The sequence below is a fragment of the Brassica napus genome, chromosome C5 (assembly GCF_020379485.1).
Source record: "Brassica napus cultivar Da-Ae chromosome C5, Da-Ae, whole genome shotgun sequence".
NCBI classification, from domain to species: Eukaryota; Viridiplantae; Streptophyta; class Magnoliopsida; order Brassicales; family Brassicaceae; genus Brassica; species Brassica napus.
Genome location: NC_063448.1, coordinates 53,373,730 through 53,389,511, shown reverse-complemented (window position 1 = coordinate 53,389,511; position 15,782 = coordinate 53,373,730). Strand labels below are relative to the sequence as shown.

General features: G+C 37.2%; 2 protein-coding genes and 1 pseudogene across 3 annotated transcripts; all 3 read left to right on the top strand.

The window, feature by feature from the left end:
* The first annotated feature begins 2,331 nt into the window (after window positions 1-2,331).
* On the top strand, window positions 2,332-3,736 carry LOC106397012 (auxin-induced in root cultures protein 12). Its single transcript, XM_022702576.2, has one exon. The coding sequence runs from the start codon at window positions 2,821-2,823 to the stop codon at window positions 3,547-3,549; it is 729 nt and encodes a 242-aa protein (XP_022558297.2). The 5' UTR covers window positions 2,332-2,820; the 3' UTR covers window positions 3,550-3,736.
* A 2,471-nt stretch (window positions 3,737-6,207) lies between these two features.
* On the top strand, window positions 6,208-8,066 carry LOC106399927 (annotated as a pseudogene).
* A 2,530-nt stretch (window positions 8,067-10,596) lies between these two features.
* Window positions 10,597-15,016, top strand: LOC106400566 (calcium-transporting ATPase 4, endoplasmic reticulum-type-like). Of its 2 annotated transcripts, XM_013840911.3 has the most exons (9): window positions 10,597-10,759; window positions 10,838-12,255; window positions 12,365-12,437; window positions 12,527-12,648; window positions 12,764-13,045; window positions 13,115-13,492; window positions 13,776-13,885; window positions 13,970-14,198; window positions 14,275-15,016. In XM_013840911.3, exons 2-9 carry the CDS (start codon window positions 10,849-10,851, stop codon window positions 14,857-14,859), a joined length of 3,186 nt encoding a protein of 1,061 aa, XP_013696365.2. In that variant the 5' UTR covers window positions 10,597-10,759; window positions 10,838-10,848; the 3' UTR covers window positions 14,860-15,016. The 2 variants fall into 2 exon arrangements, with proteins under 2 accessions (XP_013696365.2, XP_022559278.2); XM_022703557.2 differs by lacking the exon at window positions 10,597-10,759 and having other exon boundaries at window positions 10,772-12,255.
* The last annotated feature ends 766 nt before the right edge of the window (window positions 15,017-15,782 follow it).

The following is a 15,782-nucleotide window of genomic DNA, read 5'->3' as shown; positions in this document are numbered from 1 at the left end:
AAGATGTGTGATGTGTCTGTTATAGACAAATGAACATTGTACGTTAGGATATATTTCTCATTGACTGCTTCTAAGAGAGTCAGAATGGTTTATGTTGAAATACTTGTGAAATAATATCAATAATAATACTTTTAGAACTGTCTAAAAGTAAACGTGGAAAAAACGAGCTTACGCATAAAAATAGTGTGAATTCGGAGGCTAATATAATTGGCCACAATGCAAATGTGATGGAATATGTTTAGAGACTAATTAATGACGTTCATCGGCAAATCTAAGGACTACCTAGAGTGTGTGCAATTTCTTCTAAGACCTTTTCCAACCTATCTTTTTCCCATTTCTTGTGATACTTCCTTTGTCTTACGTATTTGCTTTAGTCTCTTGTCTGCATGGGATTTATTAATACTTTTGGTATAGTTAGTGTCGAGTACTTTTATATAAGTAGCGACGATAATCTTTATGATTCTTTATAGATTTGTAATTAATGCTTAATAGTGTATGAAAGATTTTCATGAGGTCTAGTCGATATTTGTTGCTTGTTGTTAAATACCAGTTTCTCTCCCCATAATCCTGCCCCAAACTAGAATACACAAAAAATTAGTATCGTATGATTAAACAAGGATGTTTTTATTATGTCGACGTAATTAACGGTGTAAACAGCGATATTCATTTCAAAGCATGCGTGGCGTTAAATATTATGATTTGGTGTAGGTTAAAATGTTTTAATAGTTGACAAAAAAAATCTAATTAATTTTTTTTATGGGCTCCTATATATGATAGATATTTATATAATGAATATACTATAAATAGGAGAAGAATATTATATTTTCTACGGACCACGTGAACCAGAAACACATAGGGGATGTTTTTTTTTTTTTTTTTTGAACACAACACATAGGGGATGTTATAGATGCATAAACGTCAAGTATGCAATAATGCTTATGTAAGCAGCCTTTTAATGTCTTCTTCTCCATCTTTCGTCTACATCTTATGGAAATTCGGAAAAGAGAGAGGACTACTAATTATATAACTTTTGTAGTTTATCAATTTCCCATGCAAATCCTCCTCTCTTTACCTTTATTTCATTTCAGCTTTAAGCTTTAGTTTAATAATATATTTCTAAAAACGTTCAGATTTCTACAACAAACAAAGCAAAGTTTTTAGAGTTCTACAGAAAATATACTTCTACAACAAACAATGCTCAACTTGTATTTAGCAAGAAAAAAAAAAGGAACTCCTACCTCGTAAATCATCGGTATTTCCTCGTTAGAACGAGAACTTTACGACGAAACTTAAAATAATTATCTAATTTCTCCAATTCGTCGTAAAGTCCTCGTAAAAAGAAAACACAGGCATCGCTAATTCCTCGTTAACCAACGACGAAATTACTAGGAAACAAAACGCGGGCCTCGCTAGTTCCATGTAAGTTTACGAGGAAGTTACGAAGAAACGAAACACGGGTCTCGCTAATTCCACGTTAGCTTACGAGGAAGTTACGAGGAAACGAAACACGGACCTCGCTCATTCCACCTAAGATTAAGAGGAATTTACAACATCAACTTTTTCACGTATATTATTATTATATTAAATTGAATCCCGGGAAATATTGCAGACATTAGGTATTGACAATTTGATCATCTGGGGTATATATAGTTATAATTTAATTAAAATAATGATTACTGAGTAAATTATTAGGAGTATAGATAAAAGAGCAATTGAGGGAGACGGGCATTGATATATAATTTTTTTGGCATTGATATATTTACATTCAAAGTTGCCCAACAACTATGAAGGAAAAGCGAAAACACAAGACAAGCAAGGAAATTAAATTTGTTTATTTCCAGTCAATATGAAATGACCCTTTGTTCAACATTATCGACACTACCGTTTGGGAAAAAAAAAAAGACAAAAAACGAAAAATTTGTCCCTACACACTTCCTTTTAAAATTTCAAATTGAATTGAAAGTTGTAACTAACATAACCTTTTTGATAATAAAAAAATATATCATCATTTCCCATTTTAACGTTGTCCACCTTTTGGTTATGTCAATTTTCTGAATTTCATATACAAAATCCAATCTACATTTTTTTTAATCTCACGGTGGAGAAACTTCAAACCTTTACACACAAATAATTCAACGACGAACTATGCGCGTTAACTAACTAATAAGTTTTTCGTGCTGAATGCATGCATAAATCACGTTACCGCATTATATTCCCACGAACAACTAACTAATATATAGTAACATTTCAACTCATTTGACTGATGACAATATACACAACTCATATGATTAACAAATAAGCAGAATCTGTATTTATCTGAAATTCATATACAAAGTTCCATCTGCTTTCATTTCAGTTCAAAAAACTTTTTCGATTTTAATCTCACAGCGACGCCCAAGGTAAAAGTCATGCATATGATTAACAAATAATTACATTTCAACCCCTCTTGACTGGAGTCACAAAACCTTAAGTTGACAAATAGTAATAAAGTATAACAAAGACGCCACTTGCAGCTTCCAAAAAGAACACGCACTCTCCACATGCTCTCTCTACCCAAATTTCTTCCTTCGTTTTAAATCATCACCGATCTTTTTTTTCAACAAACACCGATTCACATCGTGAACGTGACTTTTTCTTATCAAGCAGTCAACTCAGCACGTGGCATCATCCTAACGGACCTTACCTGATTCCTTCATCGTAGGAAGCGGTGCACTGAATCATCTCCATATCTTTTAGGATATTATTACCGTCTATATAACCTAACGTTACATGTCTAAAGTCTTTATCAAATACACACACGCATAACACCAGAACTCAGCCATGGCTTCACATTTCTCTCTTCCTATTGTCTTAGCCGCTGCTTGTTTCGTTTCTCTCATCTCACCGGCGGTTCCACAAACTTGTTCTACACAGAACATACTCACCACCCAGAAAACTCCCTTTCAGACTTGCCTAGACCTTCCCGTACTCGACTCCTACCTCCACTACACTTACAATGCAACCAACTCATCTCTCTCCATCGCCTTCGTCGCCACTCCAGCTCGACCCAGCGGCTGGGTCGCTTGGGCTATCAACCCCACGGGGACTGGAATGGCCGGGTCTCAAGCCTTCGTAGCACTCAGATCCGGACCCGGTGTGGCTCCCGTCGTGAAGACGTACAACATCAGTAGCTACAAGAGTCTCGTCGAAGGAAAACTCGCCTTCGACTTTTGGGATCTACGCACCGAAGCCTTGACCGGGAACAGAGTCGTGATTCACACGTCGGTTAAGGTTCCGGCGGGAGAGGATAGCGTGAACCAGGTGTGGCAGATGGGTGGGAATGTGACCAACGGTCGTATTGGAATTCATCCTTTTACTCCGGGTAATTTGAACTCTAAAGCCGTTCTGAGATTTAGTGGCTCTGACGCTCCGGCCTTTGCTCCGGGAGGTGGCCCTACCACTCCCGGACAGGCGGGAGGTCCAGGGAACGCGGGCTCGATGACAACAAGTGTAAACTTCGGGGTCACTTTCGGAGTTTTGGTTTTGTTGGGTAGTATGTTTATTTTCTGAAGATGATCTTTCTCTATCTCCATTCCTTTTTCTGGCACAATAATGGATCTCCGTTTTTTTTAAACTTGGGCCATTTACTTCTTTTGTTTTCACCTTACCTTCCCTTGTCTCTCACATTATTCTGAGTTGTTATTGGATTGTATGGACCATTACTACTGTCATCTTATCTACTTAAGATTACTGCGTATGCTCATTAGTTTAGCGGTCTATTTCCACATATTCACGTAGATATTTTCTTAAGATACTTTCGTCTGTGCTGTCTTTTTAAAAATCAAATAATTCGTAATAGAAGTTTTAAATAAACAAACCAACAAACCTTAAACGCATTAACATGTTCGTGTGTTTCTCCATTTCATTTGTGGATATTTCATTTGGAAGTTATAAGAATTCACAATCTGTTGTTGTTGTCGGTGGTTCAAACCATATACATACTGATGATGCTTTTGTACAGTAATTAGTAACATTCGGTTTCTTATTGCTTCGACAACATATATTTATCATGACAAATCAAATCACTAAACCTAACTTCTAAAAGGAGCAATTTAATGTTCAAACTCTCTTAGATGTTAATCGTTAAAATTCGTCAGTAAAATTTTTTTTTTTGGACAATCAGTAAAATATTTAAACGTTAAAATTTGGTCACTAGTATGTGTTTATAAACCGGCTACAACAAACCGAACGTAGTAACTACTTACTACAAACTTAGCAAGTACAGTACTCGGTACAACCACACTACCCATCATCTATATATTAAAGCACAACTCACTCGACCAATTATATTTTAGCATTTTGCCACATAATTTAAAAATAAAAATACAAAAGGCTAAACGTTCACTTAGTAATATAACTTTTTATTAAAAAATCAAAAATATTCTCTCAGTCCACACCTCCACGATCTAGGATTTTCCGAATAACTGCCTCCACTATATCATTTATACTTGTGCAAGGTTATTCTTTTACGGCAGGTTGCCTAAGAAACACTTTTTCCTCCTTCTCTAATCTGGTAATCCACAAACTCGATGTGGACATGCAAAGCTTCTTACTTTACTCTCCATTAATCACTTTAGATCTCACTCTTTTCTCTATCTCTGCTATGGTTTTTATCATTCAGGCCTCACTTGCTCACATGCAATATTTTCTTCGAAAAGGTCAAGGTTATACATTTTTCGTCGTGTACACAAATTTTTAATTGTAAATGTGATAATGAACAGGAGACACCAGACAAAGAAATTGATCATTCTTAAAACTTTTTTACTTTTTGTGCAGTGTAAAAGAACGAGAAAGTGCTTTGTATGGTGAGTGGAAATTTTCAGAAGCAGGCGCGAGTGAGCAGTCTCAGGTACTTTGGTATGACATATTTATATTAGTTATGTACTTTTCAGATATTGGATTGGTTTTATGTTCAATCTTTTTGAATAATCTTAAGTGTTCTTTCTCAACTATTTAACATTCTTACTTCTGTAAACTTTGCACGTTGCAACATATTCAATTGGGGTTTTGTATGGCTTCTACTCATCATTCATCTTCACTTGCTTCTTTAATCTCTTACTAGGATAAGACCTGCGTTTTGTACAGAGTAAATTTATATGAAAATTATTTAAGAAATATCGTATGAAAAAATAAAATTTATATTCTTGATCGAATAAATATTTTTTGGCCCTTAAATAAATTTTTAATTTTTTTTTGTTAATTATATAATTTGTTTACTAATGAGCTGAGCCCATTTTAAAAATATTTTAGGTCAAAAATCGTTTACCGCATAAGAAACTAACGTTTAGGCCGAAGAATCTCAAGCCTACTATTTGGTTAGAATGAAAATATGAGAGCTCGGTTTTATATTATGATTTAACAATTTAAAAGTTAATTATGGTTGTGAGAAGGTTACGTTCACGTGCAAATCCTAAATATCTTCAATATTTTTCTCATTTTTGTGTCGTTTTTTTTCAATTTGGTTATTGCTCGATATAAATATTGATTTTTGAGTTTATTCTCATTTCGTTATTTTGTTTTAGCTTGAGATTTAGAAAATGTTTAAGATTTAAAATTATTAAAGATATACTAGGTTAGGATCTGCGCATTGAGTATAATAAATATTTTTATATTTATTACTTATTTTATGTTTTTCTGCATATTATGAAATAATAAAATAATAGTCATATATTAAATAACTAAGAAATCAGTTACTATTATGTAATAAATTGGCGTGCACATATAAATCAAACGACCGCTCTTGTTTCTTCGCAATCATTTTAGGGTAAATAAATCAAAACAATCAATCTTATCTATCGTATATGATATATAATTAAATTTAAATGATATTAACATAGCTGACAAAAAAAATGATATTAACATAGATATATAGTATATTCTTAATATGAATATTTATTAAATGAAGTTTCTACTCATATGATTTTATGATTATTTGCATATTTGTGTAACAAAATTTTACACCAACGATTTTTTTTTTAATGTGGAATGTTTAATGGTTTCAATAATTTATAATTATTAAAAAAACAATGAAGGTTTCAAAATTAAAATATTAATTTTTCAATATATGTTCAACGTAGATATCAAAATATGTATTTTCATATGATGTATATAGTTTAAATTATATATATATAATCATTGTATCTTTTCTCCATGCTGTAGAATACATGAGCTCTGCATGGATATTGATGGATTCTTCGGAGCGGATCAACAGAAACAGTTTCCACATTTACAACAGTGGCTTGGAGCCCAGAGGGCGAGCCCAGCAGCGATGGAGTTGGATCTTACACCAAAGTTGCCGAAGCAAGTGTACGGAGGAGATGGCGGATCTTACTTTGCATGGTGCCCTGAAGAGTTGCCGATGCTTAAAGAGGGAAACATTGGAGCCGCAAAGCTTGCTCTTAAGCAGTATGGCTTCGCTGTTCCTCGTTACTCCGATTCCCCAAGGTTGTCTATGTTCTTCAAGGTTAGGATTCTATCTCTTTTTGTCCTATATTGTCAACTTTTTGTGTGTATCATGCAGTTTTGTATAATATGTTTGATTGATTTCATTTTGAAGAAATTTTACAAGTGAAATTATGATCCCTAAACCCTAATATAAGTCAAATAGATTACATAATGATAGTGTATGCCAAAACATAACCCTAGGTTGATCTAATAACTTGTGTGTTTGTAAGTAGGACCTGTTTTTTTTGTAACGGTGGTTCATTATGCTTTAAAAAGTTCTAATAATTAGTAAAAGTTTTAAAAATTTTGGACCAGGATTTTGGCCATAAATAATTAGTAAAAGTTTTAATATTTTTTTTTAAAAAAATTAAGACCTATTTATATATATTATTTTTTAATGAAAAATTGAGGGGTCAATATCAAAATTTCATTGAAAGATTGTTATTTACATTTGTGATTCATGTTTCAGGATCTGGAACGGCTGGAATTGTCCTCCCTGAGAAGGAGGAGAAGGTGATTGCCATCAAGAAAGGTGACTCTATTGCTCTCCCCTTCGGTGTGGTCACATGGTGGTTCAACAGTGAGGAAGCTGATCTTGAAATCCTCTTCCTCGGTGAAACCCACAAGGCACACAAAGCAGGACAGTTCACCGACTTCTACCTCGCCGGTTCAAATGGAATCTTCACCGGTTTCTCCACTGAGTTCGTAGGCAGAGCTTGGGATTTGGACGAGACCACAGTGAAGACACTCGTCGGTTCTCAAACAGGCGAAGGCATTGTGAAGCTCGATGCAGATTTCAAGATGCCACAACCCAAGGTAGAGGACCGTGATGGGTTTGTGATTAACTGTTTGGAGGCTCCTCTTGATGTTGACATCAAGGATGGTGGGAGAGTCGTGGTCTTGAACACCAAGAACCTTCCTCTGGTTGGGGAGGTTGGGTTTGGAGCTGATCTTTTTCTGATTGATGGACATTCCATGTGTTCGCCTGGTTTCTCTTGTGACTCGGCTCTTCAGGTGACTTGTACATTGTTGGTGGGAGTGGAAGAGTTCAAGTTGTTGGTGCTGATGGGAAAAGAGTTCTTGAAACTCATATCACTGCTGGTTCTCTCTTCATTGTTCCTAGGTTCTTTGTGGTTTCAAAGATTGCTGATCCCGAAGGCATGTCTTGGTTCTCCATTGTGACTACTCCTGAGTAAGAACACGAGTCCTTGCACTCTTTGAGCTTTTTTTTTTTTTAAAATTGAAAGAAACTAAGAGTTTGTTTATGACGTGTGTGTAGTCCGAATTTCACACACTTGGCTGGGAGGACATCTGTGTGGAAGGCTTTGTCTCCAGAGGTTTTACAGGCTGCGTTTAAGGTTGATGCAGAGGTGGAGCAGTTGTTCCGCTCAAAGAGGACTTCGGATGCAATCAGCTTATCTTTAATTGTTGTTTTTAGTCTCTCCTTGTGATTCAAGGAACTATTCTTAGTCTATCATATTTGGGGTTTGATTCTCTTCCTGTTGTTTTTTTTTTCAACCGGTTCTTGTTTTCTTTGTTAAGGTTTTATTGAAATAAAAGACATATAAAGTCCCTATTTTACATTTGTTACTTGCAAACTTTTTCAACGTTTACGTTCGAATAGAACCGGACAATTAAATTTAAAACCCATATCCTCCTCATCATAATGGGATAGATTGTGTTCAGTAAGTATATAGATGGATATATACGGGAGTAGCCGTTCCAATAATAGGCTGCCGTTATAGGCAGTGCATTATGTATTTTAAATTAATTTTTGAAGCATTTTATATCTATGTGACACTTATTATTTTGATTATTTTAAACCACGTGCTAGTGGTCGGGTGGTAGTATGGCGTTCCAGCGTCGATAAGCGAGCTGATTTCGAATCCGACTACATTCAGATATCCCTAACACGTGGTCACCAATGATTTAACATTCTCTCACTAGAGAACGATTTACCTTTTTTTTTTTTAATATATAAGATAGCATACCAACTTACAACAAAATCCAGCAAAGAGAAAGATTATAGAGAGATGAGAGATCTAACGAACGAGTTTAAGAATAAGCGTTTCAAACGCTTGGTATCAAACGTTGGCGTCATCGTTTGAACGTTTTCCTGCATCAGGACTCATTGTAACTGTTTCCATCTTCTCGTCCGTTTCATGGCCCGCTCCCACTTCTCCTAAACGTGCATTCAAAAAGAGTTTAATAGCATTTCGTTATGTAACAAATAAGTAGTCTATATAGATTGTAATAAGCTTACCTTGTCCACCAATAATTTTAGTAGTATGTTAGTAACAGATTTCCAAGAAAATACTAACTTGGAATAGAAAATACTAGACATTATTTCCAATAGTTTATACAACTACTTTTTTGTTGTTTTTGAGTTTGACAGCAATTATATAACAAAAAGTTTTGGGGTCTTATATATATTCTTAATTTTAAAATGGTAACATCTCTCCTGCTAGAAGACTTGTATATATTAAAACGTTTAATTCTAAAACATGGGCTGGTTTAGTTTCATTATGTTGGTCTGCTACTAGTCATCAATGTCAATTCTGTAAAAAACTAAAAATGTGGTAATGAAATCTTAACATTTTTTTACCCAAAAAAAAAAACATGGTCTGGTTTATATCTATTCAAAATGGAGAAGTATCTTCGTTCGTTAGATAAATGCACACGATCGGTGAAATAATGGAAGCAAGTTATCAACATGTTGCCTACTTATTCCGACTAGTTTTGTATGATAATTTTATACTTTTCTATGCAGATTCATTCCAAATTTTAGTACAATTTATACTGTCACTTTTTATTTCTGTGTGGTGTTTTCGTGAACTTGTAATAATTATTTTACATAGTTGAAGACTCGAATCAATTTTTCATATATGTGTTATTTTGAATTTTGTCTTAGACCATAATTTTATTCACAATAGGTTCTCAGAAAGTTTTTGGGGGCCTAACAATAGTATAATTTCTTTTTCTTTTAACTGAAACCACTTCTTCCTAGTCCTAGACACTATGATACTAATAACAGAATAATTTTAAATTTTAAATCCCGAAAGAAAAGCTAGCTCACTAGCTATGGACTTATAGTCTATCTGTATATTTTGTAATACTAGAATAAATGTCATCTGCAAAATAACAAAGGCACTACACTCATTTTTATTGGCTTATATCTTTCTTTAATTTATTCAACAATCAATACTAATAGTTAAACATTTGAAAAATTATTTTATTTTATTTATAGCATTTATCATTCAAATTCAACTTGGGAAATCAGCAAAACAAATTTCTCACATTATTTTGTCCTAAAAAAATTCTCACATTACTTTTGAAAAGCAACTTGTTATTTCCTTCGACCAATAAAAACTCCCCACGTGTCAAAACGGCGTGGCAGAACACAGCCCCATGTGATCGACGTGGCAGAACCCATTCCCTGAAAAGCAAATATTCACATCACAAATCGTATACCTAAAACCTACACAGTATAGGCCTAATAATTATTATCCGAGATCATGATTCGATCCGAGATCCACTCCGAATCCGTTCCAAAAATAGGATATTCGAAGTATTCGGATCCAAATCCAGATAGTGAAAATTTGGCTCCGTCCAAACGGAATCGGATCCGGATATCTTAACTTTTAGGTCCAGATATCCGGATTCGAATCCGTATTTAAAACACATTAAATTTTTAAATTTTATTAATATTTATATTTGATATATTAATATTCTTACATAAATTAATCTTATAATATTATATTTTGGTTTAACAATATTATAGACATATATAAATATATTTTACAAATTTTGTATAAATATTTAATTTATATATTATATTACTAATTTTTAAAATATTATTTTTAATTATTTTTACGGATACAGATCCGGATATCCGCGGATAATAGAATATCGAGACGGATATCCGAAATCTGGATATCCGGAAATCACGAATCCGGATAGCTTAAATTTTCCGGAAATCCGGATCCGTTCCCAGGCCTAACACACTGCACTAAGTAAAGCTTATCGAAATTAACATAACACCCCCCCCAAAAAATACATAATTTATACTTTGAGCCCCTTAAGTAAAGTAAAAGAAAAAACGAATCAGAAGAGAATACAAGGGCTTAACTGCAAAATAAACTTATGGAGATCGTGTTCAACCTGAAAGCGATATATTACAATTGTATAGATAGATACAACCTCCATACATATATGTAAAGGCCTCTCTGTAGAAGAAGAGAAGTATCTGGAGAGGAGCGTACGATCTCCGAGTCTGGTGAGCGTCGCGATCTTTTACGTCTCTCTGTTCTTCTCTTTCCTTCAAAGTCTGATCCTTTATTCAATTCAATTTCAGTTACCGATCTAATGGGGAAAGGAGGTGACGAAGATAAGCAATCTAACGGCTCAGAACCGTTAAAGTTGGATACTTTCCCCGCTTGGGCCAAAGACGTTGGAGAATGCGAAGAGCGCTTCGGTGTTAGCGTTGAGAGAGGGTTAAGTAGCAGCGAGGTGTTGACACGTCATCAGATCTATGGTTTGAACGAGTTAGAGAAGCCTGAGGGGACATCGCTTCTGAAGTTGATTCTGGAGCAGTTTAATGATACTTTGGTTCGTATTCTCTTGGCCGCTGCTGTTATTTCGTTTGTGTTAGCCTTAGTTGATGGTGATGAAGGCGGGGAGATGGGGATCACTGCTTTCGTTGAGCCGCTTGTGATCTTCTTGATCTTGATTGTGAATGCCATTGTTGGGATCTGGCAAGAGACTAATGCTGAGAAGGCCTTGGAGGCTTTGAAGGAGATTCAGTCTCAGCAAGCGACTGTGACGCGTGATGGGGTTAAAGTGTCTAGCTTGCCTGCTAAGGAGCTTGTCCCTGGTGATGTTGTGGAGCTCAGGGTGGGTGATAAGGTCCCTGCGGATATGCGTGTTGTGGGTTTGGTTAGTTCGACGCTGAGAGTTGAGCAAGGGTCTTTGACGGGAGAGAGCGAGGCGGTTAGTAAGACTACCAAGGCTGTGGAGGAGAATGCAGATATCCAGGGGAAGAAATGCATGGTGTTTGCAGGGACCACGGTTGTTAACGGGAGCTGTGTTTGTTTGGTTACTCACACTGGTATGAGTACCGAGATCGGGAGGGTGCATTCGCAGATTCAAGAAGCTGCGCAGCACGAGGAAGACACTCCTCTGAAGAAGAAACTCAACGAGTTCGGAGAAGCGCTGACGTTGATCATTGGTTTAATCTGCGCGTTGGTCTGGCTCATCAATGTGAAATACTTTCTCTCCTGGGAGTATGTTGATGGCTGGCCAAGAAACTTTAAGTTCTCCTTCGAGAAGTGCACATACTACTTCGAGATTGCTGTAGCGTTAGCTGTTGCTGCCATTCCAGAAGGTCTTCCAGCTGTTATTACGACATGTTTGGCTCTTGGAACACGGAAGATGGCTCAGAAGAATGCTCTGGTTAGGAAGTTGCCTAGTGTGGAGACACTTGGCTGCACAACTGTGATATGCTCTGATAAAACTGGAACTTTGACGACTAATCAGATGGCTGTTTCGAAGATTGTTGCTATGGGTTCTAGGATTGGGACTCTTCGGTCTTTTAACGTTGAGGGGACTTCTTTTGATCCACGAGATGGAGAGATTGACGATTGGCCTGTGGGTAGGATGGATAAAAATCTTCAGATGATTGCAAAAATCGCTGCCGTTTGCAATGATGCTAGTGTCGAGCAATCTGAGAATCAGTTTGTTGCTAGGGGCATGCCTACTGAGGCAGCTTTGAAGGTAAAACAGTCTACTAAGTATACTTCTTCTGCTCCCTGTTTTCAAGCTTCAAAGGCTGTCAAGTGTTAATCTGCATTTATTTTCTATTGGTGTTTGTTTCCTCGAGCAGGTTTTAGTTGAGAAAATGGGATTCCCTGAAGGAGCTAATAAAGCTTCATCTTTGGCTGATGGCAATGGCTTACGTATGTGTAATTGGTTATATTTGTTTCTCATGTTTTTTTTTTCCAGATACAAGAAACTCATGTATAACCCTTTTATAACATTACTGAAGGTTGTTGTGGGCTGTGGAGTGAACTAGAGCATCGTATTGCCACTCTTGAGTTCGACCGAGACAGGAAATCAATGGGAGTTATGGTGGATTCCAGCTCAGGGAGGAAACTGTTACTGGTCAAGGTCTGTTCTATGTAGCTTGTGCTTTGGTTCCCATGGATGCACGTTATTAGTTGAATAAACCTTTTGTCACCTATTTGTCTTCAGCCCCTAAGAGACCGGTTTGAAATATTTGCAGGGTGCCGTTGAGAATGTATTGGAAAGGAGTACGCATATTCAGTTACTTGACGGTTCAACTCAAGAGCTTGACCAATACTCAAGGGACCTTATTTTACAAAGCCTACATGATATGTCCATGAGTGCATTAAGGTGTCTCGGATTCGCCTACTCTGATGTTCCATCAGACTTCGCTACTTATGATGGCAGTGAAGACCATCCTGCTCACCAGCAACTTCTCAACCCATCTAATTACTCTTCTATTGAATCCAATCTAACATTTGTTGGATTTGTTGGTCTAAGGGTGAGTTTCAGTTCCTTCTTGTTCCTCTTTGGTCATTGATTCATGCTCTAACTTTTTCTTTGTTTGAAGGATCCTCCGAGGAAAGAGGTGCGTCAAGCCATTGCAGACTGCAGAACAGCAGGTATCCGAGTCATGGTCATAACTGGAGACAACAAGAGCACCGCGGAAGCAATCTGTCGTGAGATTGGAGTGTTTGAGGCAGATGAAGATATCTCCTCGAGAAGCTTGACTGGGAAAGAGTTTATGGATGTTAAAGATCAGAAGAATCATCTGAGGCAAAGTGGAGGGCTCTTGTTCTCTAGAGCTGAACCAAAGCACAAGCAAGAGATTGTTAGGTTGCTCAAAGAAGATGGAGAAGTGGTTGCCATGACTGGAGATGGAGTCAATGATGCTCCTGCACTTAAGTTGGCTGATATAGGTGTGGCTATGGGTATCTCTGGCACAGAGGTACATGTCTCTCTCTCCTCTCTTCTGCAAGAACGGGATTGCGATTTTATTTCGGTTTTATGAAACTTTTCGATTCTAGTTTATTTGATTTTTAAATTATAAACTCGTTTATTCGGCTCTGATTTTATTAAACGTTTTAATATTTTATTCGGTTTTTATAAATTGGTTTAATTAGACATTTTGTAGTAAGTAGCACGCCTATTTCTAGAGAGGAGGAGACGGTTGTTATAGGGATGATTATGGCTCTATCAGCTTTCTAAAGCTCTGAGGTTATTTCTTGCAGGTAGCAAAGGAGGCATCAGACATGGTGTTAGCAGATGATAACTTCAGCACTATCGTGGCAGCTGTTGGTGAAGGCAGGTCCATCTATAACAACATGAAGGCTTTCATCAGGTGAGTCTTCTGTTAGTTACTTTTATAGGTGGCTTGAGTTATGTAGTAACATATACTGATCCTATCAATCTCTGAATAAAAAAGGTACATGATCTCTTCCAACATTGGTGAGGTTGCATCGATATTCTTGACAGCTGCACTTGGAATCCCAGAAGGCATGATCCCAGTTCAGCTCCTGTGGGTGAATCTCGTAACAGACGGTCCTCCAGCTACGGCTCTGGGATTCAATCCCCCTGACAAGGATATCATGAAGAAGCCTCCTCGTAGAAGCGATGACTCGCTTATCACTGCTTGGATCCTCTTCCGCTATCTGGTATGCAGCAACACACAGATTCTTCTCACTTGTGTTTTAAACTCTTGATTAACAATGTGGGTTAACTTGTCTACAGGTGATTGGTATGTACGTGGGAGTAGCGACGGTGGGAGTATTCATAATATGGTACACACACAGCAGCTTCATGGGCATAGACCTGAGCCAAGACGGTCACAGCCTCGTGAGCTACTCACAGCTAGCACACTGGGACCAGTGCTCTTCGTGGGAAGGCTTCAAAGTCTCACCATTCACAGCCGGCTCTCAGACGTTCTCCTTCGAGTCGAACCCGTGCGAGTATTTCCATCAGGGGAAGATCAAAGCGTCCACGCTCTCCCTCTCGGTGTTGGTGGCTATTGAGATGTTCAACTCACTGAACGCGCTCTCGGAGGACGGGAGCCTTGTGACGATGCCGCCGTGGGTGAACCCGTGGCCGCTCTTGGCGATGGCGGTGTCCTTTGGGCTGCATTTTGTGATACTGTACGTGCCGTTCTTGGCGCAGGTGTTTGGGATTGTGCCGCTGAGTTTGAACGAGTGGCTGCTGGTGTTGGCTGTGTCGCTTCCGGTGATTCTGATAGACGAAGTTCTTAAGTTTGTAGGAAGGTGTACGAGTGGATACCGTTACTCACCTCGCACTCCCTCTGAGAAGAAAAAGACGGAGTAGGAAGATTATAAACGAAGGCCATATTATTTATTCAAGACTCTAGTTTTAGCTGAAATATTCACTTTGTTGCTTAACTCAAAGTCAGCGTTGTTGGTTATTTTAAATTTTCCAAACGATATCTTTTTGATTGATAAAAATGTTTGCGACTTGGATCTCATTTTGGTTCGTCAACATGAACACTGTCTGTAATGAAAAGATGAATGTTTCAATCTCATCCTAGATTGTAGTTGTGCGTTTTTAATCTAATAGTAGAACAATATGGTTATTCTCTAGAGTAGCTTGACGAGTGTTTTGATTCAGGTGAGCATAGTTCATTGACCATTACAGTTATGGTTACCCACAACCCTATGCAGTATCAAATGCAATCTTCGCAATGCTCAAATAATGAAAACTGAATTTGAGATAATAGAGATGATATTAGTTCAAACATTCTTTCATTTAACAATCGATTTAGCTACATGAAGATCACATTGGTTATACATTACATCGTTAAGAGTAATAGAACGGATCGATGACGTGGATTTCATTTCCTTCGAACTACTGACCTTATTGGGCCTTTATTGGGCCCATATATCACCAAAAGTTCGTATTGGGCCCTAAATACTACTACTTCACACCTCTTAGATTCCAATTAAGTTGTTGACGAAAATGGTTGTGTACTTCTTGAACCTTATGAAAAAACATATATCCTCAGCTCTTTATTACCATGGGAGAATAATATATTGTTGGCGAATCCTAAGTTTGTCTGAATCTCTTATTATAGGTGAGGAGATCAATGTGCCGCATAAAGCATGTGCTGACAGAGAGAGAGCGATTGAAGAACCGGATCCCAGAAGATCAGCCGAGATGAAGAGAATGGTCAATGCTATGTGACCCGTTGTGCTTGCTTCTTTTTTTCAACCCGAGCAGTAAACTTGAGTCAA